Consider the following 25,823-nt stretch of genomic DNA (forward strand, 5'->3'; position numbering starts at 1 on the left):
TGTGCAGCACGTTCTAGGGCTGAGACCATCACTGAGTCCTCCAGTGCTCAAACCACTGCTGGGAATTAAGCTGTGACCTTTTCCTCCTGTATCCAAACATCTCTTCCTAATGCTGCAGCAAGACAGGAGGGATGAGCCTGGGTGTCTGGTGATACGGGAAACCGGTCAGCACACTGGAATAAGGGAGCCAATGTAAATTGCATCACCCTGGTGATGGGAACTTGCGGGTGATCGACTTTGGCTTAAGAAATGCAGGCAGGTAATAACAGATTGCAAGATAAACAGCAAAGACCCAGGATGGCAACACATCCGCTTTCTCTCCGTGGTTAATGGAGATGGAGAAAGTCCGGCTGTGTTTAGTTTGCTTGATTGCTCGAAGAGGAAAGACAAAACGGAAGGGGAAGGAGGGGGGGAAGGTTGGGTTTGGGTTTTTCCCCCCATTCTATTCATTAGGCTGTCAATTATGCTCGGGCCTGGCATATTGACGGCGGATTAGCTCAACCCAGCTCTGTGTACAAGACCAATGCCTTTTTAACCCAGCTTGTTTCCAGATCAATACATCCATCAGCATTCGAAAATTAGCCCGAGATGAGATTCCAATACTCGAGTTGGTGTGTTATGCTAAGAGGGCTTCTGGCCAAATCACAGAAAAAGCAGGAGGAAAAAAAGGGCTGCTAGCAAGGGATCAGAAATTCTCCATCGATCCCCATAGGCTGTCTCCATGCCAGCAGTCCCTTACTCAGCGTGTCCCCACACCTGCAGAGCTGTACCCGTCCTCTCCCTGCTGTGGGCCCATGGGCTCACACACACCTCTGGGGCTGGCAGCCCCAAGGAGATGTGCTGGGTCACCACATGCTGCATCGCCCCACGCCATCCCTCCTCCTCCTCCTCGCAGGAGTTTTAATACACAAACACATATTGTTGCTAGGCACACACACACCCCCTCACAGTACACAAATCTGCTTGCTCTTTCTTTTCCCCCAACACAAATTTTACTTTAAGCATTGCCTCCAGCATTGGGAAAAAAAAAAAAAAGAAAAGCAAGCATCAAAATACAACAAAAAACCAGCAATGTGAGTTCAGCAGTGATTATTTTGGGAGGCAGAGATGCCTGTACCAGAGTCCCATGACTGCTACAAGTAAGTTGGCTTACATCATAGAATTATTAAGGTTAGAAAAGACCACTAAGGTCGTCAAGTCCATCTGTCAGCACATTGCCACACTCAAGCACTGCCCAACCTCATGTGGACTCTCAATCCTGGATCACCTACGGTTGCACCAAGCTGTCAAAGCGCTGAGCCCACCCCCCCTCAAAGCCCCCTCCCCTTACCTTGCACGATGAGGTGGACGCGCGACGTCTTGGGGTGATTGTCTGTCTGCACAGAGCAGGTGTAGGGCCCCTCATCGTACACATCCACGTTGTGGATCTGGATGCTGTACTGGGTTTTGGTGTTGGCCAGGAGCACCACCCTCGGGTCCAAGCACCACTTGTCATTGCCGGCATAGAGGATGCTGCTGCGGTTCAGCCAGGCCACGCGGGTGACGCGGTTGTCCACGGAGCACCTGTGGGCAGAGCAGACCTGTTAGCATGCTGCCATCACCCTTTCCCAGCCCCACTCCTCACCCTTTTTGGAAGTTCTGGGCACCCAGCACTCTGCTCGAGGCACTGATAGCCAACTAAGCTGGCTCAAGAGCTTTCCCCGACAGCTTCACAGCTACTGCAGATCGCAGCCCATCCATTGTGCAACCTACAGCCCCCACATTTCCATTTGCTCCTTGCCTCAAACCTCCTTGCTGACCCCAAACCACACCTTTTGAGAGCACACAGGCATCTCCCTGTTGCCCAAACCACCAAAGCAAGCTGGAGATTACAGAACCAAGTCGGGCTTTGCTGCATGCCAGCGATGGCGGATAATGTCCTTCCATAAAACCACTCAGCCTAAGCTCCACTGTTTATATTCTCCCCATTCTACTCCATTATTTGTGCACCGGCTGGGATGCAAATTAACTTTGGAGGCACCAGAGGCTCCCAGCAGCCTGCAGGGCAGCAAAGGAAGGCAGCACCCCATGGAAACAGCCTAACTCTTATCATGGGAAGCTGGGTAAAGGGGAACTTCAAGCAGGCAACAAGGAGGTCCCTTCCAACCCCTACAATTCTATGATTCTGTGATTCTGTGAAGCTGCAAGATGTGCCCCCCCTTGTGTGCAATGAAGATGGAGTTGGCCTCGGTGGGGCACGATCCACCCCCACCTCCTCCTCCTCACGCTGCTGCTGCTCCCCTCCTCCTCGAGGGTTTGTGTGTCTCACGCGGACTTGCAGAGTGTTTACAAGAAGAGCCACACCACCTCCAGTTCGTCTCCATGTCCCGACTCTCCCCAGGAGGTGGGCGATGCCATTATTCCCATTCTATAGGTGTGGGAGGGAGATGCAGAGAAGCGCGCGGTCGTGAGAGCTAGCGGCGCTCAGCTCTGCCAGCAGACACCCGGGGGACAAACCGCCTCCTCTCCTCCATCCTCCTCCATCCCTCCAGCTGCAGAAGGAGCTGGAAAACCACCCCGACCCAAACACCCAACGCCTGGAGGAAGGAGATTTGAGCACCCATGGAGGAGGACTGCCCAAGGTGATGGGGGACATCTGGACCCCGAGGACCCTGAGGACTTGCTACCCCAGCAGTCAGACCGTCCTCCCTCTCTGCTGTGAAAAACATCTGATAAATTAAACTATTTCACTGCTGCTCCATAATGATATGACGATAATAATAAATTAAATGCAAGCAGATTTTTATTATCTTCATAAAAAAAAAGTGATAGATTCAGCCTGGGCTGAACACCAAGAACTCTGCTCTTGCTTGCTCTCAGCTGCTTTACAACTTGAGTGAAACCTTAGAATTGAGTTTCTCCAGTTGAGTAATATGTGGGATTTCACCCCAAAGGATGGCTTTATTATACTGGGCTCTGGATCTCAATGCTGGCAGCTCAGACCATCGGGGTCTGAATAAAACACAGGTACGGATTTGCTCTCTGGCTCTGGCCTGCCCATCCCAGTGCAATGCAACGGGCTCCTGCAGTGCTTCCACATGAGAAGAGGGGTGTCCAGCCCTCTGCTAAAGCTGCATTTCTGGGTGATGGGAAGCCCTGTGCAGCCTGAATCCCTCAGATTGACCTCTTTTGCAGAGATCATCACTGAGAACTCATAAGCAGCCTGAGCTAACCATATATATCTTCCCTCTCTCCTCCTCCATGCCAGTTTTTTTTTCTTTTCTTTTTTTGTGAAATGCATCAGTTTGGAGATCCCTGGATAATAATGGAGCCAGACAGTGTGTAATCCAAGCATTCCCTCTATCATATGGGCATTTAAGTGCTTTTGAGAAGCAATGGGGCTCAGGTAACGCATGAGGCAACAGTGAAATAAGTGCTGTCGCCCTTCACAGCACCCGGTCGCAATCTCTTCTTATCACCCAGACACGCTCCTCTGTCCCTGGGATCGGCAAGCTTCAACTTGTTATTTTATTTTCTTTCCTCCTTCTCCAAGCTACCGAGCCAAACCTGTGCCATATGCAGCAGCACAGCCCTGGGGACAAAGTGCTGTAAGCTGCAGGCACCAGGCTCTATTTCCGAGCTGGCTGCCGTGAGGAAAGCTCCCTTCCCCTCTCGGTGCAGGTAAGGCCAGGACAAGCAAATGACTTCAATATGACAGGAACCAGGGCTGCAGGGCAGGATACAGCCTCCCCGTTGCGCCCTTCCAGCCCACTCCTCCATGCACAAGCACTGGGGTCCCCGTGGCTCGCCCCCTCCTCGCAGCTCTCCCACCCCTCCATCTGCTCCCTTCCATCCCGGGGCAGCCGAGCGTTAAGCCTTTGGCAGGGGCTGGGATCGGAGCTCCAGGCACAGGTGGGCAGCAGAGGCACCGCCGCGCTCCCTCCGCCCCACGCCTGGCACGCAGTGATGCCCAGAGATGCTGCAGACCGATGGATGCTCCGCCTGCCCTGCCATGGGGAGGGAAGGCAGAGACACTGGAACAGGATTATCTGTTGTGTTCCTTCCAGCCTGAGCCATCCTACGATTCTAAGGCCCCAGGCAGGCCGGAACACAGAGGTGGCCTCCAAACAAGATGTCAAAATATTTAAACTCCAATGAGCTCATTTTCTTTCCCAAGTTCTTTAATCCCAGCTATGTTCCTGCTCAGAAAGCAAGGCCTTCTCCTCCAAAAAGATGCAGAGCAACGAACCTTCTCCCTCTTTGTTTCCCCTATGGGAAATGGAAATGTTACTGACACAATTCGACATCTCCTAAAGCATCTGGGCTTGGCCAACCACCCCACGGTCCACCAGAACCCCAACCAACCTCCATCCCAGCATCCCACCATCACGTATCAAGGCTACAACCACCACGGCACGCAGGCTGGGAGCCCTGCCCTCATGCCATGCTTCATACAGCACCCAGCACCTCCCCGTGCTTTCGGCACAGATTGCACAGGCAATGATGGCTGCCCAAATTCCTCTTTGCTTTCTCGAGTTTGCACACAGGGATGTTGGAGAGGGGGTGGCCTGGCAGCGGGAGGAAGGAGGTTTTTAATTACTGAAGTGTAGTAATTGGCACACAACATTTTTTGTTGCCTCCTGTGCAGCTCGCTGGTGTTTCAGAGGGCTGGGCTGGAGAGCACAGATTGTCTTAACCCAGCAGGACACATAAGAAATGAATAATGCTAATTAGAACTGAAAAGAGCTCGGTAAAATTAGCAACCTGATTGCTGTTTTCATGGCAATGATCAGGACACCAGCTCCATCCCGGGGTGCAGAGACAGGGATGGGGTCTCAGCACCCACCCTGCAGAAACCCCCTGCCCACATCCTCACCACCTGATGGAGCTTCACACGTGTTGTGCCGTGGCACCATCACTCAGCAGCCCCGATGGCTTTTGCTTTTTTTTTATTTTCCAGTCTGATTTGGTCATCCCCAGCCTAATCCAGCAATTTCCAGTCCGATTCTGCAGTTTTCAGGCAGCTCTGCATTCCGAAGCCACCCCTGGACCGACCCCCAGCATCCCATTCCAGCATCACCACTGTGCTATACATGATCAACAAAACCAGCTCTCCGCCCGAGGCAGAGCTTCACATCTTAGATTTATTTCTGTGATTATCACATTTTATTGTTATTTATTATGATTAATTAAAGGCTGGGCTGTGAACAGCTCAATCCCATTCCAGCACGGTCCCACTGCTCCCATAGATTTCCCCGTGCTGTTTCTGCTGTGGGGGGCAGCCAAAATTTGGCTGCCACCTCCTGAGCAAAGGGACCCGACCCAGCAATGAACACAGCAGTAATGGGGGGTCCCCACCTCCAGCCCCCCAGCAATCCCCAAAGGCTGTGGGTACCTTAAGATCAGCTTCCACCACAAAGCCTCTTGCAGAGGTGCTCAAAAGCAGCGCTCAGAAGTGGAAAATAAAACCCTTTGTGTTTCCCCTCCCAAGTTTCACCTCGGTTGGTGCAGTTGGAGCCCTGAGGTGCCGCCCTTCCTCTGCTCGCACCAACCTGCAGCTCATCCCTGCCCTTCAGTTCTGCCCTCTGCAAGGTTTGAACAAAGCTGGCACCTCCTTCCCAGGGAGGGAGAGTTAATGCGTGTTTGTAAAGTACCTGATCTCCTCAATTGAAAGTTTATACATGCAAATGATTCACGCTAATTACATTAATAATAATATACCAGGCTCGGAAAGATCTGCCTTGGTTCATTGCCCGGGATTCAATGCTGCAAACAACTCCCAGTACGCTGCCTTCATGGCAAATGCCAAAGAAACAGGAGGAAAGCAGACTGGGGAGGGAGGGATGGAGCCGGACCCCCCCTGCAGTGTGCTGGGGGGCACAGAGCCGGGCACGGAGCAGCCCCAGCCCTGGGAGATGCTGGTGCAGAGCAGCAGGTCACAATGCAGCAAGCAGGGACGGCGTGTCTGCAAAAGTCTTTCTCTCTCTGCAATGCAGCAGTGCACCAGCACCTTTCCAAGTCCCCTGCTCCCCTGCTCGGCTCATCCAGCCTTTCTATTTATCCTCCTATTGTCTCTGCTAACAACGGGGCTCTGCACATCTACGGCATCTTCCGTCTCAGAGGAGTGTGTGACAAAGCAGCCGTGCAGGCAGCACGCAGAGGACACGTGTCCCAAACCCAGTCCCTGTCCCCGAGGCTGGGGCTCCTGGCCCATCTGCTTTGGGTGCCCTCCAAAAGTGCTGATGCTGCCAGGGGGTGACGCCAGCACCGAAATGCGTGGAGGCAGCTGTGCGGGGACATGGCTGGGTTACTAATGAGGTGCTGCCCCAACAGGGAGCTCCAGCAATGAGCTCAGGGCCTCCTGCAAGCTGCGGACCTTTTGTTGCTGCTGATTTTCTTCCCTTTTCCCTTTTTTTCTTTTGGCAGAGTAGGTGAACTATTGCTCGTGGCTCCTGGATGCCAGCAGGCAAACAACCACATACAAAAGCCACCCCTTCCCCAGAGGTCTTCCAGAGGTACCTACAAAAGGGACAGCATCACCCCACACTGGGTCTGCAAGCCGGAGAGGACTCAAAAGGACTCATGGGAAATGATGCACGAAGAAAAGAACTCCCTAATGATCTCATCACCTCCCTGCCAGCATCGCACGACAGTTAAACTCCATGACATTACGTCTCCTCCCACTCCCCATCCCTCCGTTCCGTGCCTCCTGCTCACCCCACAGCCAGGATGTGGGATGCCTGCAGTGCACGGAACCAAAGCCTGGGCTGGGGGGGACGCCGTGCAGAGCACCCCAAGCCTTGCATCCCCCGCTGTTGGCCCCACAGAGCTTCAGAGCTGCCGGCAGCCTGCTGGGGAAGTTCTTCGGCGCTGCACTCCCAGCAGTTAGCGCTGATCCCCAGCGCTGAACTCGCTCAATTATGAGCTGTGCCCCCGGAATAAATCCTGCTTCTGCTTTGTGCAATTGACACTAATGGCCCAGGAATAAAGTGAAGCCATCTACCCCAACGGTCTGCAAAGAAGCGCATTTAACTAAGCACACAGGCAAGGGACTGCTGGGCTTAACTGCACTGAAAATGTATTCGAAAGGAAGCGATGCACTTAACTTATTACAAGTGGAAAATTATCACTAAAGTGGCTTTTCCACACAAGCTGAGGCACAAAACAGGAGCGGCGAGGGGTGAGCCGGGGCTGTGAGCAGAAGGATGCTGCTGGGAGCAAACGGAGCAAAGAGAGTTGCAAACAAAGACTAGAGGTGGGCACAGCACATGGAAACTTGCATGGAGAAGAGCTTGAGCTCTGGTGTTGGGTTTTCAACAGACAACAAGTCCACCCAAAGGCCTAAAACAAAAGAGGGGCGGAGGGAAAGGACCCTCCCCAGCACAGACGCCCTCCCCCTCCCTCCCCTTAAGGACATCATCCTTAAAATATATTTCATTTCACAGCTGCATTATGGTACCACAAAATCCTGCGAATCCAATTTAAGAACAGATTACCTCCTCACTTACTTCATTTGAAGCAATTACATGTTAATTTTCATTGAGACCAGCCTAATGCATACCAATCTGATGCTGCAATCTCATTTGAATACTTGAGGGAACGCTAGTTGGGCTCGGGGCTCTGGAGGCTCATATTTAAAGGGCCTCTTCACATTTCCTTTCCCTTTTCCTCCCGGTTATTTACGCTTATGTTGCACTTGTGGCACTCCCTCCTCCCCCCTCCCGGTGCTCCCAAGGGCTGCTGCCACTTGTGAAACCAATGAGAGGAGCCACCAAAGCCTTCTTTGAATCACGGACTCATTAAGGTCGGAGAAAACCTCCGAGATCCCCAAGTCCAACCCCAACCCATCCAACCGTGAGCAGCGACCGCATCCCTCAGCATCGCATCCCCAATAGGGCAGCGCTGTTCTCAGGCCAAGATCCCAAACAGCCATCTCATTTCTGCATAAAGCAAACAGCCTCCTGATAAATGTGCCCTAATGCAACGTGTCCTGCACTGCAGCTCCTCTTCCTCCTCCTCCTCCCAGCCCAATTGCAGAGGAGCGGCTCAGCCTTTTCTCACTGATGGTTATCACCCATCCCCTCACGCTCACTGAAAGCTTCCCAGCCAGCCAGGCTCATGGTATCGATTGGTGTCTCAGATACCAGGAGCTGAGTAATTAATAATGCCACGAGAATGTGGATTCAGCTCCTGGTTGAGACGTAAAGGCCTGCTGCGTCTGCCTCGCTGTACACATTCCAGTGATAAGCATTCATGTTGGAGGCTGCACCTTAATTAGATTTTTAAGATTGCAAAGGGCCCTGAGACACTTGTGCAGACACCATACAAATGTATATTGCACTGTACTGTAATTAATCCAAGGTGATGCAGAGGCAGATGGAGCAAAGCAAGGCGCCGATCCACAGCCAGCCCAGGACGCTAACCATAACCCTAACCCTCACCATAGCCATAACCATAACCCTAACCATAACCATAGCCATAACCCATCCCACAGCTTCAGCAATGGAACTGAGGCACTGAAACCACCTGGGACTGCACAGCGCCCTGCATGCCAACCCACACACACAATTAGCTCAAGAAGATGATAAAAATGCAATCAAGACAAACAGGTTGATTGCAGCTCTCCCTCCCCAAAACGAATCATAGATGGAGAAAATCCTACAGGGATCCTAGGGAAGAGCTTCCCATGACCATCTCCTGCTCTGCAGCAGCCCTGCAGCCCACAGGATGCTCTGCAGCATGTTTGTTGGCACTTGAGGTAAAACAACAGGATTTTGGGAGCTTGGGGACACGCTTTCAAAGAGCCACGAGAGACTCCAGTTGCCCATTTCCCACTGAACCAACTCAGTCCCTGCGTGAGCCTTTGAAAGCACGTCCTTTATAGTTTCTCATTTTGATGTCACGTCTGTAAGAATATATGGTGGTTTTGTTTCTTCTTCTCAACCTCTTCTTCTTTCTAAGAGGAGATGTCACACTTTGAACTCTAATTTTTATTTATTTCATTTTTCTAGAAAAGGGCTTTCTGACTCCCCACGGAGCACAGAGAAAAAAAAAGGGGGAGGGTGGAAAGCCTTCAGAAGGTGCCCAGATTTAATTTTTTATCAGAGGAACAGAGAGAGGAATTTGTTGATGATCAAACAGATTCAAGTACCTTAAAAGAACGAGACCGCCGGTAAATGGAATCTAGTCAAGGAATTAGATGAAAGCTGTGGAAGATGCTAGAGAAACAGAGAAGATGCTGCAACTGAGCTGAAAACCATCAGTACCGACCTGCTGGAGCAGTGAGAATCAGATTTGTATTTGTAAAACTGAATCGTAGAATTCTGTGATGTTCATGGCACTGAGATGGTGTGCAGTGGGATCAGGAGCGCAACAGACTCGAGAGATGGAGCCCAACTCATCCTCAACCCAAACACCTCCCCAAGTTCCCTCTTGTCGAAGCCTTTAAGAAGCCAAATCCTATTGCTTCTTGAGCTATGACCTGCCTGGCTTACCCCTGAAATCTTTTAAACGGGAAAACAGAGCTGCTGCCTGTTTCCATGCAGCCAGCGGTGAGCAAAGCCCAAGGGTTGCATCAGATTAGCAGCCGGCTCCTCCAAAGGCCTCCAACTTTGATCATTTAATATGTATGCACCGTGTTGGAGTGAGCATATCTCCAAACCCCAGTAAATGTTTTATTAGGGCAGTCCTGCCTTCTGTGCTCAAGCTTTGCTCTTTCAGACTCGGGGGATCTTCTTGCAATGGCAGACATTGCTCATCCCAAAAAGAAGAGAGCCAGCTCGCCCCGCTCCTGCCTGAAACCACAGTGCTTCCATCCCACTGCTGTGAATCTGACCCTTCTCATTGCTGGGCTTGCACCTCCCAGAGAGCTGCACTTCAGATTAGGAAACAGTGCATGAAGAAAGAATGGGGCCAGACAGCATCTCAGCGTCCAAGGGCTCTTATCCAAAGGCGCCGTGTTGCTATCAGAAATATGAGCTACCTCTCCGCCTCCATCTGTGCTTCAAAGAGCTCACAAGAGCTATTCTGGGGAGAAATTACACCACACGTGTTCTATTAAAGCTGCTCCCGAATTTTTTTTTTTTTTAAAAGTATTCCAATAAATATTTACATCCAAAATAGACAAGAAAAACCTAGCGCCGAGAAAAGAGAGGATTTTTTATAGAACTTGTTTCTGCAAGAAATTACCAAGACAACAAGAGTTCCCAGAAAGGATTTGACATTTTCCTGAATAGAAACAGCACCTGAAGTAGCATCGCTTTGGATAACACCTTATGGACAAATGCCACTGAAGCAACAGGAGAACGCAAACCTTCCCTGGGCACAGCAAAACTCACCTGTGGGATTGCTCCGGAGACGTCTCATTGTCTATCCTTTCCTATAGGTTTCACACTCATTTCCACAGATCTCTATTGGTCTTGTCCCTATTAAGTCTGATTGGATTTTTTTTCCATAAAGGAAATTACAAAGGCTAGCAATTGTCTTGCTTCAAGGCATACACGGATCGCCAGCTTAGAGCAGAATGACAATTACCGGCGCGGGGCCGCGCGGCTCGGCGCATTACGGCACTTTCCACGTTAGCCGTGCTTGGAGGCATCAGAACAGACTTTTTTTCACTGGTTGTGAATCACAGCCTAGGTGTCACATCATGCTTACTTAAAGACACCCCATGAACGATCCCAACCACGCAGCCTCCTTGGGCTGCTGCAGCTGGATATGGGATGGAGAGGTGGACGGTGGGTATCTGGCAAGGGACAGCCTGCTTCCTTCCTAAAGGTCCCTGTCCTAAGTGATAAATCCACTGGAGTGGCCCCAACCCCATTCTGCTCTTCCTCCAAACTTCCCTACGCTGCCAATGAAGAGCTTGACCCTATTTAGCCAGATGGCCCTAACTTCCCCAGCACCAAAGCTCCTGCAGTTTTCCAGGAAAATGCCCAAATCCTCCTCCTCCTTCAAATCTGCTCCTTCCTTCCCACCCCAACAGACTGAGGAACAGAGGGAATGCAGAGACCAGCAGGGAGAGGTGGTGATTTCACCTAATAAAAGGTTTGCTTGCTTTCCTTGCACCCCCACCCCTTTTCGGTTGTTTTTTTTTTCCTTTTTTTTTTTCTTTTAAACTGGAATATAAATGCGTTTATTTATAATTCGAAACTCAAACTAATTATTAGCTGGAGGCTTTCAAAGTAAAAAATGTAGGTCATGCAATGTTACGTGGGATAATAGCAATTGTTTCAGCTTCAGGAAACGCATAAGTAATGGAGACTCAATCGTTGTCCAGCCTGGCCAGGCAGCAGACATGAGGCCAGCAGATCACTTGCTTAGAGAACAAAACTGGGTACTTTTGCAGTCTTGCAGTCTTGATCCCCCATTGCAGAAAGCTGAAACACAGCCTGAAATGCACCTGAAACAACCCTGAGGGATGAGCTTGGGATGAGCTTCAACACTCAGGGTTGGAACTGGATGCTGTCTGAGATCCCTTCCAACCCAAACCATTCTATGAATGCTTAGAAAAATAACGAGAAGCAGTGATGATGACGATGATGCTAAGGGTAACGATAATAACGATCATAATAACACAACAAACCCAAACAGACAAGGATCATCTCCAGTCTTGGGATGTAAGGAGCTGTGAATGCTCAACAGCTTCTCCCTGGTGCTGCTGCTGGTGGGCAGCACATATTGAGGTCGAAGTTGGGAAAAGTGAAATGTGGAGTTTACACCTCGGAACAAATGTTTTGCAGCACCAAATGTTCGTGCCTGCACCCAGGGAAGAGCAGCAGGTTGCTCCTCCAGCCCAGCTCCAGTGCCTGAGAGAGCACGCATAGCAAATGTAACCTACTTGCAGCCAACTGTGATCAAGGCAGAAATGGAAAGGTTGCCAATTAAAAACGGAGAGTGATTTCAAAGAACAAAGAAATCTGTGGACATTGTTTGATTGTGCATATTCTGCAGGAGGAAGGAAAAAAAAGAGAGTGAGAGCGACTAAAAATAGGCAGGATGCTGTGAGCTGCAGATCCTCAGCCAGCAAAGGCATCGGAGTTACACGGCTTTACCCATGCAGCCGTCATTGTTGCTGAGTTCTGATCTGTATTTAAACTTGCATAAGGTTTTATTTTCCTGTGGAAGTACAAGAATCTCTCCCCATCTCGGAGCTCATCTCTCCTAAAGCAGCTCACATGATGATCATCAAAAATAAGCCCTCCAAGCCTAAGCTCACTAACATTCATTTCTCTGCTGCTAATGCCGGACTTCTTACTGTTAATCCTTAAATATATCCCTAAATAAGAATGACAGCACCTGAAGCACCTAACAGCCCCATATCACAAACAGAGACAGCTTTTGCATTTCTAATTTAGCTTGCCACGAGAGCTGACACTAATCCCAGATCCTGAGTCCCAAATATCTCCAGCGTAAATGCCATCACCTTGCTCACCTTGACGTTGCACAGCATCCTTCAGCTCTCCTTGTCCTGCACAACTTTCCCAACTGCTTTTTCCATTTCTCTGTGCAGGAGCTGACCCCCAGCAGCCACTGAATGCGCTGTGCTTCCTGCAGCCACAGGATGGGTAAAGGACAGGAGAGGCCACTCACATAAGCCCCTCCTTGGCTCATTTTTGCCAGTCTTCGCATCCTGCAGTTTGCAGATAATCGCTGTCAGGCCTCAACATCCAGATCTCAAAGGGCTCCAGCCCAGCACACAGCAAACTGGGCATCCACCCACCCCCACCAGAGCATCTCTGCATATCTGCGATGCGATCCAAAGCAATGTGAGCACAGCAAGCACCTGCACTCAGGACACAGGACGAGAGCGATGGACATTTTGCAGGCACTCCAGAAAGAAAAGCGAGAGAGGCTTCAGAAGGAAGAGCTCGTCCATCATTCCCTGGCGGATGTTAGTGTTTATCTCCAAAAAGGCAATCTGAAAACAAAACAAGACTACGAGGATGTGCAGCAATCTGCTGCCAAGCAGGCACCAAACCCAGTGACTAAACAGTCTTTTAACACAAGAAGCAGAGGGTAGGGAAGGGTTTCAGCTTTGCTCTGCAGGCACAGCTTTAGCTCCAGGCCAATTTTTGGGGCCAGCAGCTGCAAGACACCACCAGCCAGAGGCAATGCCACCAGAGCGGCGAAAGGCAGCAGCATGAGCCAACAATAAGTCATGGACAGGCCCTAAACTTTATTGCAAGCCCCCTGAACTCCGCCAGAGAGCCTGAGCTGGGGATGGGAAGGTGCCAAGGCATGTCACCCTGCAAAACCTTCAGCTGGCAACGCTGCTGGCCATGGCAGGGAAAGCAGCCCCCTGAAAGCACCCACAGCACCTGCCAAAATGAGCAGGAAGCAAGCACGAGCACCGGTGCTTCGCTCCAGTCTTCTGCAGATTTGCCCTGTATTGCTCCAGGCTCCCTGGGTGTGAGGTCTTTGCAGTCCAAATTGCTGCAGGCTGTGCCGGCACAAGCTGTGCACATGGCTTCGTGGGAGAACTGCAGTGATCAGAAGCAGGCAACATAAGCACCTACAGCTGCTGGAGAGACCGCATGTCCACGGGCACGGGGATGGACTTCTGGGGGCTGCAGTGCCCCGGACTGCCGCCTGCCCATTGCCACAAAGGGCAACTGAAGCATTCCCTTTACAGTGGTCACCATTGGGTTCCACGATAGCTTAACACAGTTCTCTGACAGCATGGTTTGAATGGCAAAACGTGCCCCGGTGTTGCTTTCACTGAAAGCCAGGGACTGTTCACTCCTTGCTTGCAAAACGGGAGCTGTAAGGCCTGCCTAGCACAGGGGTCATGGCAGGATTTAGCTGTGCACGGCGTTAAGCACGAGCCTCGCAATGCGCTGCGCTCGCAGATTGTGCAGACAGACGACTGCACCCGAGGCTTAAAGCACTGCAGGGCAATTGCACGGCAGAGGTCTGGTGCTGCTACAGAGCAGCGATTCAGCTTTTCAGATTTGATTCTTATCGCGGCCGAGATAAGCAGCACCTGCAGTCTGGGAGCGGGTTCAGACTTGAGGTTTTTGTTCAGAGCTGGGATTTTGCCTTGGGGCCATCTTTAGCCAACAGTGAAGTGGAACAAAACGTGGAAGAAAGCACCTGGTTGCTCTGGACAAGGTCTGATTCCCCATGCTCACACTCCAGTGCCTTCCAAAAACAGAGCTGAGCTCCTCCCGTGGATCAGATGGCACACAGTGGGCAAACACTGTGCCTGGTGCTAATTCCACTTACGGAGGATTCTTCTTTTTCTCTTAAGCCCCAGCTCTGAGCCACAGGCCGTTAGATAAAGACTTCAGCTCTCACGGAGGAGAAAGCACCCTCCCCAAAACAACCCCAAACCAAACAGCAAGGAGCCAACAAAACACCGGTGAAGCGCATCGGGAACCACATCCGCTTTGCAGACATGTGGCCTTTAAGGCCAGAATTCAGGTTTGGAGCCCAAGAGCTGCAGAGCCCCTCTGAGCAGAGCTCTGGACCCTCCCTGCCTTTCATCTGCCTCAGTGGGAGCAATAAACAACTACAAATGGAATAACACTATCAAACAGGGGCCGTGAGGAGGGGGGCAGGGACACCATAATGCAGAGAAGGACTGAGATACCAACAAAGGCTTTTAAGAGCCATACACGCTAATTACGGTGTTAAAAACCCATCAGTCAGAAGGGCTGGATATTAAATGCAATTGGCTTGAGATGACAGGGCTGAGCCGGGCTTTAAAAAATTATTTATTAAAACGCTCCGGATACAAATTAATGTTCTCAGTTCAGAATGTATTGTTGTCTCTCCGGCTTTGATCTGAGGAGCAATCGGGTCGGGAGGAGCCCTGGAAGCACACAACCCCCTCCAGCAGAACCCCACATTGTGCCTTTGCACCACGTCCTGCGTCATCCTTCCCTTCAGAGCCACCCTGCCGCGTGCTCGGCGTTCTGCAGAGTTCCCTCCACTTGGCTCCCAGGTCACCTCCTTCCTTTCACTTTATCTCCCTTTTTTTTTTCTTCTTTTTTCATTTCCCCCCCCCAAACCATGTCTGTACAATTTCACTTTCGATAACACGCGAGTTAATTAAGCCGTGATCTCCTGGAGACAGGTTGCTACAAGGAGATAAGCAGCGGCTTCTGTTCGCCATAAACAGCTGTGCTCCTGACCAGCTTCTGGGGATTTGCTGCTTTTGTACAGAAGACAAAACAATCGCTGCCAATTAAACCTGGACATAATATTTCCCCCACACTGGTGAACCTCCTGATGTCACCTTTTCTCCCTCCCTGCAGAGCGGGTGAGGGTGCACTGCGCAGCTTAAGGGAAACAAACGGAGCTGCAGTGCGCCGTGCCACAGCACTGCACTCATATCCCAGCAGTTCAAAGACAAAAGTGGTGGTGGTCCCTTGCTTGCAGCCACCAAACACCACCCGGACCCCATCACACGATGGCAATGAAGATTCAACGCAGCAACGGTGCCCAGCTGTGCCCCACTGCTCCTATCACGTGTACAAACACCGTGCCCAACAAAACGTGTCGTTTGACCCAAACAAAACTTCTTGCTTTTGCATTTAGATCCTGACAGCGTTTCAGCCTGGGGCTGAGGAGCTCTTGCAGCGTGCTGTCAGAGCAGAGCTCATCAAGCTGGGCTCTGCCTGGTGCCAGCACCGTCCCCAGCCTTGGCAACTATCGAAGCAAATGCACATTGTACACCGAATGGGTGACACCGAGCTGGGGGTCTGCAAGAGATTCAGAGGACAGAAGTGGAGTTCAATGCGTCTCAAAACACTGGAGAAAATTGCTCAATGTGAAAAAAAGAGGAAAATGACCCATTAGAAGTGTGAAGCAGGATGCTGAAGAAGGGAAAAATCAAAGCGAATTCAAGCGAGAGTGAGCAATTTGGCTCCGCGCGGTGTGGGAGACCTTTTCTCAGCTTCACACCTGCCACTACCCAGAGTGAACCTGCTGCAGAGCCGTTCCCATCAGTTCTCACAGAGGACAACACCAGAACAGCAGCACAGCTCTGGAACCACGCTGAGCTGAGGGTTACACACCAAGGACAGCCAAAGCACGGCTGGAAGACGCACAGCGCATCAGGGACACAGAAGAACACAGAGTCAGACTCACTGCAGCTCCACCAACACCAGGCTGGGTGCTGGACCCTGAAACTACCAACATGGCAGAACTTGTGACTGTTGCACTTCAGGATGCTCAATAACCTCCTCTCGGGCTGCTCTGCTGCCGACACAATTACCGGAATATCGCAAGTGATGTGCCAGGAGCTGCTCATTAAACACAGTTACTCTGTCTTGGGGGGGAGAAGAGAAGAGGAAAGGTAGGGGTTCCTTTTTTTATTCCCCTGAATGTGGCTTTAATGATTTCAAATCCCTTCAACCCAATTACAGCTCTGTGTCCTGATTAGGGACTCTGAGCTATTGTGTGCTGGAGCCATTATCTGGCGGCCCATAGAAAAATTAGTACCTGGAGAGGCTGCGCTGGGAAATAAATCTTTCCCTGACATTTTGGGACCAATTCTTGGCCAATTAGAGCACACTTTGCTGTGTAGGTAATGTGTAACCAAACTGCTCTCCCTGCTGAAAAGGCCATGCAGAGAACAAGTGTAATCCATGCAAAAGGGAAGGAAAAATTACCCACTGCAGACTTGTAACTCACCGGTGCTCCCTGACAAGTAATGCACTCCACTGCAAAGGGCTGGCTTGCCCAGCACCGCCTGACCCCAAAGCTGTGTGACACAGAGCAAGAAGAGCAGCTGTTCCATGCAGGGTGGGATCCAAAACAAGACCCCATGGCACACAGGGAGCACACGGCCAAAGTGGGTGAATGTGGAGGGCATGAGAAATCGATCAACCCACAGCCACTCCGCATACGTTGTCCAGCCCTCCCTCCTCCCATCACTGTCCTCTGCAGTGCTCCAAGGGCAATGGGGAAAACGGGGTTAAACCAAACCCAAACCCAAGGGAGAAGATCTCAAATCTCCCAGTTGAGCAGAGGCATCTGCTTCATCCAAAGACTCACAGTGAGAGCTCAGATCAGCGCCACATATCCTCCCGTGGTGCAACTCAAGGCCATCACCTGTCGGCAGGGAGAAGAGGCTAACCCCCACTTCACCACAAACTCCTTTTGGGATAAAAGATAAGGTCTCCTCTTATCTCTGGAAATAGCCAGTATTGTGCCCACCGCTCCGGTGCAGAAGGACCGAACAAAGAGAGGAAAGCAGTGCAAAGCAGCCATCAGCACTATCCAAAGCACACCACCCTCCCCCCAAAAGCAAAACCTGAGCTTGGCGAAGCCCAAACCCTCCAACGCTTCCACCCACTGCCAACGCTGAAACAGAAAGCTGAGCTCAAATTGGCACCGTGTGCTTTCATCACGCATTTGCACTTGGTTCAACAGCAAGACAAAGGAGAGCAGCCCTGCCTGCCATGAGCACAGCAGTCCAGCTGTGCAGGCACTAATGGCACAGCTGGCGGTGCGCGCGGCGGTGACAGCAGAGCCAGTGGCTTGGCAAATTAAATTGGTGCCCTGCGCTGCCTTTTAGCACCTTGCTCACTCAGGCACCCGGGAGGCAGCACGCAGAGGAAGGGAGGCTCGCTGGGTTCAGCATGCAGTCATTGCAACACGGGGGGAATGGGAGGGAGGAGAGCGACGCATCTGCACGGCGGGGTCGGGTTAATGTTGCGTGGGCATCTTGATGCAACTTTTTGTTGATAATAATACTAATGGCGAGCGGTTAACTTCATCCCCGGTGAGAAGATGATCGTAGTTAATGGAATTAATGCAAGGTTTTAATTTGCCTCTCGCTGCTCGGTCCTTGCAACTCCTCAGCCTCCGGCAGAAGTGCCAAAAATACGGCGCTTGATCTTCCCCCCACCCCACACCCATGTAGTTTGCATAGTTTTCACCATCTGGAGGTGAGAAAAACCATTGCACTGAGAACTGGGCAGCATGGGAGCAGGCAGTGTGCACACAGACTGCTCCGTGATGCAGCAGGAGACCTCTGTGTGTGCTCCTGCAGCATTTTTTGGGATGCGCTGGGTGGTGGAGGAGCCCAGCACTGAGGAAATGTGAAAGAATTGCCAAACCGAGTGGAGGATTGGCTGGGAGGAGTCTGATCCAAATGGAGTGGGACAGCAGAGGGGAAGGGGGGAAAAAAAACAGTATTAAAAACAGTGGTGTGTTGCTGAAATGAGATTAGAACAGTAACAGGTTCACTCCAGTGCCAGCTAAATCCCCATTAAATCAGATTAATGCAGATGGTCTTTATGCAACTGACCAAGAAGATCAATATTGCTGTTTCAGTTGAGGAAGGGAAAAAAAAAAGAAAAAAAAGAAAAAAAAACTTGTCTTGTTTGACCAAAACTTCTCATTGATTACAAACACAGCCCCCACCAGGGCCGCCTGGCTCACAATTACCTCCAATGGGGCTGTGAGAGGAAAACCTTTGGGGAGTTCCATTCTCATCCTGTGTTCACACTCCTTAGGGCCAAGGGAGGCTTTCCAGTGGGCCGGGAGCTCAGAGCTTCTCTGCCATGTCCTCACTGATGTTTCCTAGTATTTCAGTTCATGGTAAACCCACTCCCCACTTGTTGCAGCAGAATCACCCTCCCTGCATGAGCCTTAGCCTTCCTGAGCCCTCCCAGCACCAAGGAGTTAGAGAATGAAGGGAAAGGGAAAAAATGCAAGAGAGAGAGGGGAGAGAGAGCAGGAAGACACGGGGATAATTTTCTCCAGGAGCCATTATCCAGTGGCCTATAGCAAAATTAGCACCTGGAGAGGCTGCGCTGCAATATAAATCTTCCCGTGACATTTCAGGACTGGTTCTCCACCAATTAGAGCACACTCAGTTACACTGCTAATGCACAGCTCAGGAGGGCTCAGCATGACAAAGGGCAGTCCCAGGGGGTGCAGAAATCTATCAGGAGGTGGAAGAGAAGCAGCACTGCTTTGGGTGCAGCGGAGTTGGGGGCGCAATGCTTTTCTGCTTGCAACCTCACAGCATCGCCAGGGGTCTGCACCCAGCGATGTCCACGCAGCAGAGAACTGCTCAACATCCACCCGAGAGCTCTGGCCTGAGCACCCAGCAGCCCTCGCCCTGCTCTCACCATGAGGGATGTGTGAGAGGCTCAGCACAGAGCACCGCTATCACTACTAAGTTCCAGTTTGACAAGAGGAGAAGCACCGGCATCTTTCCGCAAGCGCACGGATTCACACAGCCTTTTTTTCCCCATTTTTTATCCTAAATCCTTGCATGCAAAACAATCCTTCGCAGCAACCTTTCCGCTTGCATTTGCTTTCCATCAGCTGCAGATCTGAGCGCTGAAAAGCAAACAGAGGACTGTTTTGATTTTGCTGAGGCAAAGGGGTGAAATCCACTCCAAGCATTTTTCCGGATTTTAAACTCGGTGACATTTGGAGATGTTCTGTTTGCGAGCTGAACCCGAATGATTTTTGGAAGCACCGCTTCCAACCTCACCGTCTCATTTTTCTGCACCATTTGCTCTGCCCTCTGGAAGAACCACTCTGCTCCATCACCATCCCACCCGTGGGAGCACTCTGTCTGCATCACCGCGCTCACTCTCTGAAGCTGTTCCATTTTCCCCCGTTTGTCACCTTGCAGAACCACCTGCAGGACGGTGCTGCCATCCCCACAGAGTCCCACGGCTTGGGAATCCCACTGTGCAGCAGGTAGAGCCGGGTTGGGCCGTGAGGGGTTAATGCAAACAGGATGCTGTCCTTCAGTGGAATCCCCATCGGCGCTTGCAAGGCTAAAAATAATCAGAAATTGCTTCCCCAGGTAGCACCCGCCTGTCCTCGGGGAATCAATCACAGCATCAAAGGGAAAGGCATCTCCGACGGGCTCCATCACGTGCAGCAGTGTGCACGCTTGGATGGAAGCACGGGGTGCAGTATTCCACAAGCAATTCACCAAGCAGCAACACCCCCTCTTCCCCCCAACCTGTTTTTCTTCTTAGAAAGAAAGTTTTTCCAGCTTTGATTAGGAACGAGCGGCAGAAATCTCAAATTTAATTTAATTAGCACCTCCTCGCTGCCTGGAAATGGCTTTCCTTCAGCCCTGACAGTTTCATCCTTTGCCGGCTTCCTTTGGCTAACATTGACTGCTTCCCCCTGTGTTTCTAATGGACCTGAAAGACTCTTGTTACATACTTTATTTGTGCTCCAGCACCAGAGAAGATAAGACTGAAAGCTGCTGGGGGAACAGGCTCAGATGGCGAACGGCTGCAGCACACCCAGCAAGGGTTGCTTTGCCTTTCTCCCCATCCTAGGGCGATGCTGATTCGTTTCATTTCTTAATTGTATTTTATTTCCAAGCAGCGTGTGTGGAAGTGACAGTGATGCTGGATGGAAGGCAGCTCATGAGTAAAGGCACTGAAATACGTGTGTGAGTGTGCAGAGCTCTGCACATCAGCATCTGAGCGGGGCATTGTCCCATTGCAAAGCTCTGTGCATGGAGCAGGTTAGGCTGGACCAGGCACTGAGCACCTGAGGGAGCTGTGGGTGTCCCTGTTCACTGCAGGGGAGTGGAATCAGAGGGTCTTTGAGGGTCCCTTCCAACCGAAACCATTCTATGATTGCAGCTGCCCACACCAAATGGTGCAGGCAATAAGCACACAGCCTATGACTGCCTGCTCAGGTACCCCAAAAAAGCACCCGTGGAACCCTCCTCTTCATGCAAGCCTTAAACACATCTCTCCTGCAAGACAGGGAGCTGTTACTCTCAATACACACTAATGGCAGTGAGCTTATAGGCATGGTCAGCTTGGACAGACACACACAGCGTGGATGCACACAGAACATGCCACTGTGGCTGCTCTTTGGTTCAGCTGTGCAAAGAATTGTTTTCAGAGAAATGAAATGGACTTCTCGAGTATCTCTGCCTCTGTTTAGAAGAGGTCTGTGGAGCTGCGCGCTGCCTGGAGGAACTGCTGGTGTCTGATGGGAGCACTGCAATTCTATGGGAAACAAACTGAGTATTTACAACTGTCTGCTGTCAGAGAAAAGAGAAAGGGAAAAGAGAAACAAATCCCACTTGGCTGCGCCCTTGTCTCCCACAGGCTGCCGTGTGCCCCCAGTTGACACTGGGTTGGCACGTGGAACCATGTGCTCAGTGTAGCAGTGACAGCACTGCTGCTGACATTGGTGCTGGGAACAGATGGCACTGAGGAGCAGCGCGGCATGCAGGCTGGGGGCTGCACCTCACCACGATGCAAAGGCAACCCCCACCCCTCCTCACGGCTCCCTTTGCTAACAGCCACAACAGCCCTTACCCCCCACCCAGCCCTGGTGCTGCTTTGCCCATCTGCACCCATCCCATCCCTCCCACCTCCATCCGGTTCTCAGCTTCAGGGACTCTCGTTCTTGATGCTGTCCCTACACAGGAGACATAGTGATGGGAACTTCCAATATATGGAAGCACAGACACAGCCCACAGGACACAACTCCATCCCTCACCCTCCTCCAGCCTCCTGCAGGCATTGCTTGCTGCCTCCCCCCGTTGCTGCCCAGCACCTCTCCCAGCCCTCGCCGCGCTCTCCTGGTGACAACGCTCCCATCACCCATTGTCCAAGCACATTGACACATACTCAGCCTTGCACTTCCTAAATATAATTTGCTACCTAGCAATTAGCAAGTACAGCGAGCAGGACTGGAGCTGTATTGACTAACAAAGCCCACACAGTCGGAACGCAGCCCAAACAAATCAATGGCATATTTAGCCAAATAAACCGCTTTGCAAGATGATGGCTCCAAGGTCTGCTCGCATCCACTGGCCTGGATGTGTGTGCACTGCTGCAATACCCCACAGTTTGCAGCCTGAACGGTTTCTAACAGCGTGCAGCAAAGCACACCTATGGATCTAACTTCCAGCTCAGCAGGGGGTTAAACCATGACGTCCAAAAACTCTATTTCAGCTTACGTTATTTCATGTCTCTGCCCACTTACGCTCAACAAGAACGTGGCCTCAGGTGTTGGGCAGCAGCCCTCAGTTATTGCCTCTTCCCCGTTAAAATCTGATAGCAAGAAGGGATTAGTGATGCTGCACTGAGGCTCAGGACTCTCGCAGAGAAGCATTTGGGAAACCAAGACCATCAGGGAAGAGGAGATACCACGGCAGAGCGGTGTTGGAGGGCAGACAGCAAACACCAGCAGGTGCAGCTAAGCTCTTCCAGAAACTCCAGCTCCTTTTGCAACGGTCACCTGCCCCTGTTGCAAGCTGTGGCTCCCAGTTTCCATTTTCAGCTTAGGAGCTGGAGCAGCTGCTGCACCGTTGGCACCAGGGGACTGGAAGCAGCGCACTGTCCCTGTAGGATGGAGCCAGGTCGTGACAGTTACCAGATGGGCACCAAGCAAAGCTTTTCCTATAGGTCCCTGTCCAGGAACAAAAATATTTCCCAGACACAAACAGCGGGTCAAATAACCTGAGTAACTCAGGCCTTTAAATGTTATTAACCAGGAGAACATCAACAGAATTCTTGAAAGAAAGACCCGAAATATTTGTTTTGAAAAAGCAGCTCTGAGGATGGACTTCTTCCAGGCAGTTTCATTTTTCCTTTTCTTTCTCCGTTTCTTGGCTGAAACTCTTTGCCACATTTGGCAGGGCTTCACAGATGGTGCTGGCTGACCCACCAGTGAATTTTCAGAGAATAAGCTATTTGTCCAAACGAAGAAAACATGCCCAGATTTGCTGGGCTCCAACCCTCTCCCACGCTGCTCTCCCCTATGCTGCAGCACTCCCACACCACGGCACAAACTCCAGTGAGAGTCTGCCCAGAGTGAAGCTCGCCTGGGGGAGGCGAGGAGCTGTTCCTGCAGCAGATGGATGCAGGCGGGCAAAGAGCATCCCTGCAAAGAGCATCTCTGCACGCCAGGAAGATGCAACAGCACCTAACGCCTCGCTGCCCTTCGCCTCTCCTTTTGCTTAACGAGGATGGATAACTGCACCCACGCAGGGCTGGAGCATGCTCAGGGCATGGGAGGGGGTCCACGTCTACGGAAATACCTGCTTGGGTTCCTGTGCTTTGCAGGCAGGACAGAGGAAGGGGGATGAGCACAGGAGCTGATGCACACCGGGACCAGAGAGGGTTTGGTGCAGCTGGGAGGATGTCAGCACATGACTGCGCCACGCGCAGCAGCTGAGCAGCTAGCTGCTCGTGTTTGCTCACCAGCAATATGCTCGTCAGGACTTGGCCCCGTCTCTCAGCTACAAGATTTCCGTATGGAAGTTTCTCTGCAGGAGGTGGTGCCACGGAAGCAGCACAGCAGAGCCAGCCTGGCATCGAAACCTCCCAAAGAAAGGGCCTGGCCAACGCTCTTGTCACCTCCTCTCCATCATCTCCACCTCTCCGTACCCTAAATACTGCTTCCAATTCTTCCAGTATTTTCCCTTCCTTCCCATGATGCCCTGATGTCCCAGCTCCATTCAGTGACTGCCAGCTCCTGCTCCCAGCCCCTGCTTGTGCTCCTCAGGAGAAGCAGCTCTGCCCACGAAAGCAGCACAGGGATTACTGTGATGTCCGGTTGTATCACACGCTCCTATTTCCTTTTTCCTTTCCCTCCCTCTGCTTATGTTGTGTGCCATCCCATAATGCCACGTCCATTTGCAGACTGCACTTTATTGGTTTTTATTTGGCAGCCTCGCTTGACGCTGCCCTTTAATTTATCCATTATACATTCTGATTAATTGGCCGATAAAGCTCTGTCCAGTTTTTAAAACAAATCCCCAGCCCATTTGCTTTTAGTGGAACTGTGAACAAGCAGTTTAACTCATTACATTATGGCACTCGTGCTTAAGGTTCACTCTGGAAGAAGATATTTCAGGGTCATGCATATGGAAAACAGCTCTGATTCCCATTAATAACCCCTCGCTGGGCTGGGGCATGATGAAATCTGATGGGATTGTACCAGCACCAGACCTGCAGACTGGAAGCCTCCTTTCTATCCAGGCATTTACACCCAGCTGATGATTGCCATCAATACAGCCACTTTTGCACCTCTCTTTTTATGGGCTTCGTCGCTCATCTGCCTTCTCCCGCACTGGGAGCGATGCACGCAGAGCACGGATGGCACGGGAGCGAGGAATTCATTCCCAGAATCACAGAATCATTCCAGTTGGAAAAAACCTCTCAGACCCCCAAGTCCAACCCTCCCCCCCCCCAAGCCCACTGACTCAACACCGCAGTTCTGCAGGACTGGCTCTTAACAGCATGAAAGAAGGACATAAAACCAGCCGGAGAGCAAACACCACTTCCTGTGGCTGCGAAACTGGGAGTGAACAAGCACTGGACTTCTGCAGGGCACCTTAACGCCCGTCCATCAGCCTGGAAATGTCATTATCCATCACAGCAGTGCGGGCAGGACGGGGTGCATCTCCCGTCTCGCAGCCTGGCTGATAAGCTTGACAGACCCGGGCATTGGTGACAGCATTCACATTTCCAGTGGATAAAGTGCCATTTAGATGAGGCAAGCGCTGGTGATTTTCCATCAGCCAGGACAGAATGAGGATGGGAACAGCTTGTATGCTTCCCCTCTGGAGCACGGCTTTTCTATTTTTTTCCGGTTTGCTTTTTTGTGTCTGTGTGTTTTTCTTTCTTTTTTTTTTTCCCTTCCCCTTTTTTAAGGCACAATCTGGACCTTCTCTTCCATTCGGATTTACAAACAGCACCACCAACAAGGCTCTGGTCCTGATTAAAATTCCCGGCATGCCAGAGTTTGCAAAAATCTCCGGCCCAAAGCAGAACAGACTGAGGGAAGGCCTGGCGAGCCGCTCCTCTGGCTGCTGCTGAGGGGACCGGAGGGGACTTTGGCACATTCCCTTCTCCCTTCCTTCAAACTGATGCTTATATTTTTCAAGGATCCTTGGAACGCATCGTTTTCTCCTGCAGGAGCTGGCTGTTTTTTATTGTTCCTTCTTGTTCTGCCGACACCGCTGCTTTCTTTGCCTGTTGCTTTGCACAGCGTTGCCTTCTTTCAGCAGGAACAACCAGTGAGCGATTCTTACCAAGGAGACCGAGGGAAGGAGGGGACAAATGCCTTCCCCATCTGCTTCCGTGCTTCCTCTTCTTCATCCTCCTGCAGCAAACCCACTGCCTGCTCCTGGAGCCAGGTCACACCTCCAGCAGACACACCACAACACAGAAAGCCTCATCCCAAGCACGACGATCTCCAACAGCTCAATAAGCCAAGGTCACCAGCTGAAGGGCATGCTCCTTTCTAACAGTGCAGGTTGCCCGGAGAGGTGGCGGTGCTCCATCACTGCGGACACCCAGGGTCAAGGGATGGGACTCTGAGCCTCTGATGGAGCTGTGGGTGTCCCTGCTCAATGCACAGAGTGAGACCAGATGGCCTTTAAGGGTCCCTTCTGATACAAACCATTCTGTTAACCCTATGGATGCCCATCCAACAGCAGCGCCACGCTCCAGGCTCACAGCCCTGCACGGGGCATGGCTCTGCATTGGGAACCCATCTTGGCTTCAGGCAGGGCAGAGCTCAGGGCAATGTGGGGTCAACAAAACCTATCGTGGAGCAGAGCACAGCTCTCAGATGGGAGCACAACTGCTTAGAAGGTGATAAAGCTGTAATTACCTATTCATTCTGAAGTCATGCTTGCAAGAAGACCCTACTCTTGTCTTTTTGGGAGGGAAAAATACTAAGCCTAACTATTGCGTATCTTTTTAATTGGGAATGTATCTGGATGAGTGAAAAACTCCACACTTTTGCCATCAATATGGTTCCTCTTCACTGTCCACAAACAGAAACCAAGGACGACTGTTGGACAAACTCATGCTATAGGAACTACAGAAATGCAGTGCTGTCTCAGGAACAGCAATGAGAGGAGAAAT

General features: G+C 51.3%; 1 protein-coding gene across 10 annotated transcripts in view; it reads right to left on the bottom strand.

Annotated features, from left to right (window-relative positions):
- LOC128087678 (protein CEPU-1) overlaps positions 1–25,823 on the bottom strand; it is a 307,830-nt gene that overhangs the window by 39,652 nt on the left and 242,355 nt on the right. For all 10 annotated transcript variants that reach the window (XM_052697522.1, XM_052697521.1, XM_052697516.1 and 7 more), the window contains one exon: positions 1,331–1,563. In XM_052697522.1, coding sequence (XP_052553482.1) covers positions 1,331–1,563 — 233 coding nt within the window. The remainder of the gene's footprint in view (positions 1–1,330; positions 1,564–25,823) is intronic.

The sequence above is a fragment of the Tympanuchus pallidicinctus genome, unplaced genomic scaffold, assembly GCF_026119805.1.
Source record: "Tympanuchus pallidicinctus isolate F22 unplaced genomic scaffold, pur_lepc_1.0 scaffold30, whole genome shotgun sequence".
Taxonomy (NCBI): domain Eukaryota; kingdom Metazoa; phylum Chordata; class Aves; order Galliformes; family Phasianidae; genus Tympanuchus; species Tympanuchus pallidicinctus.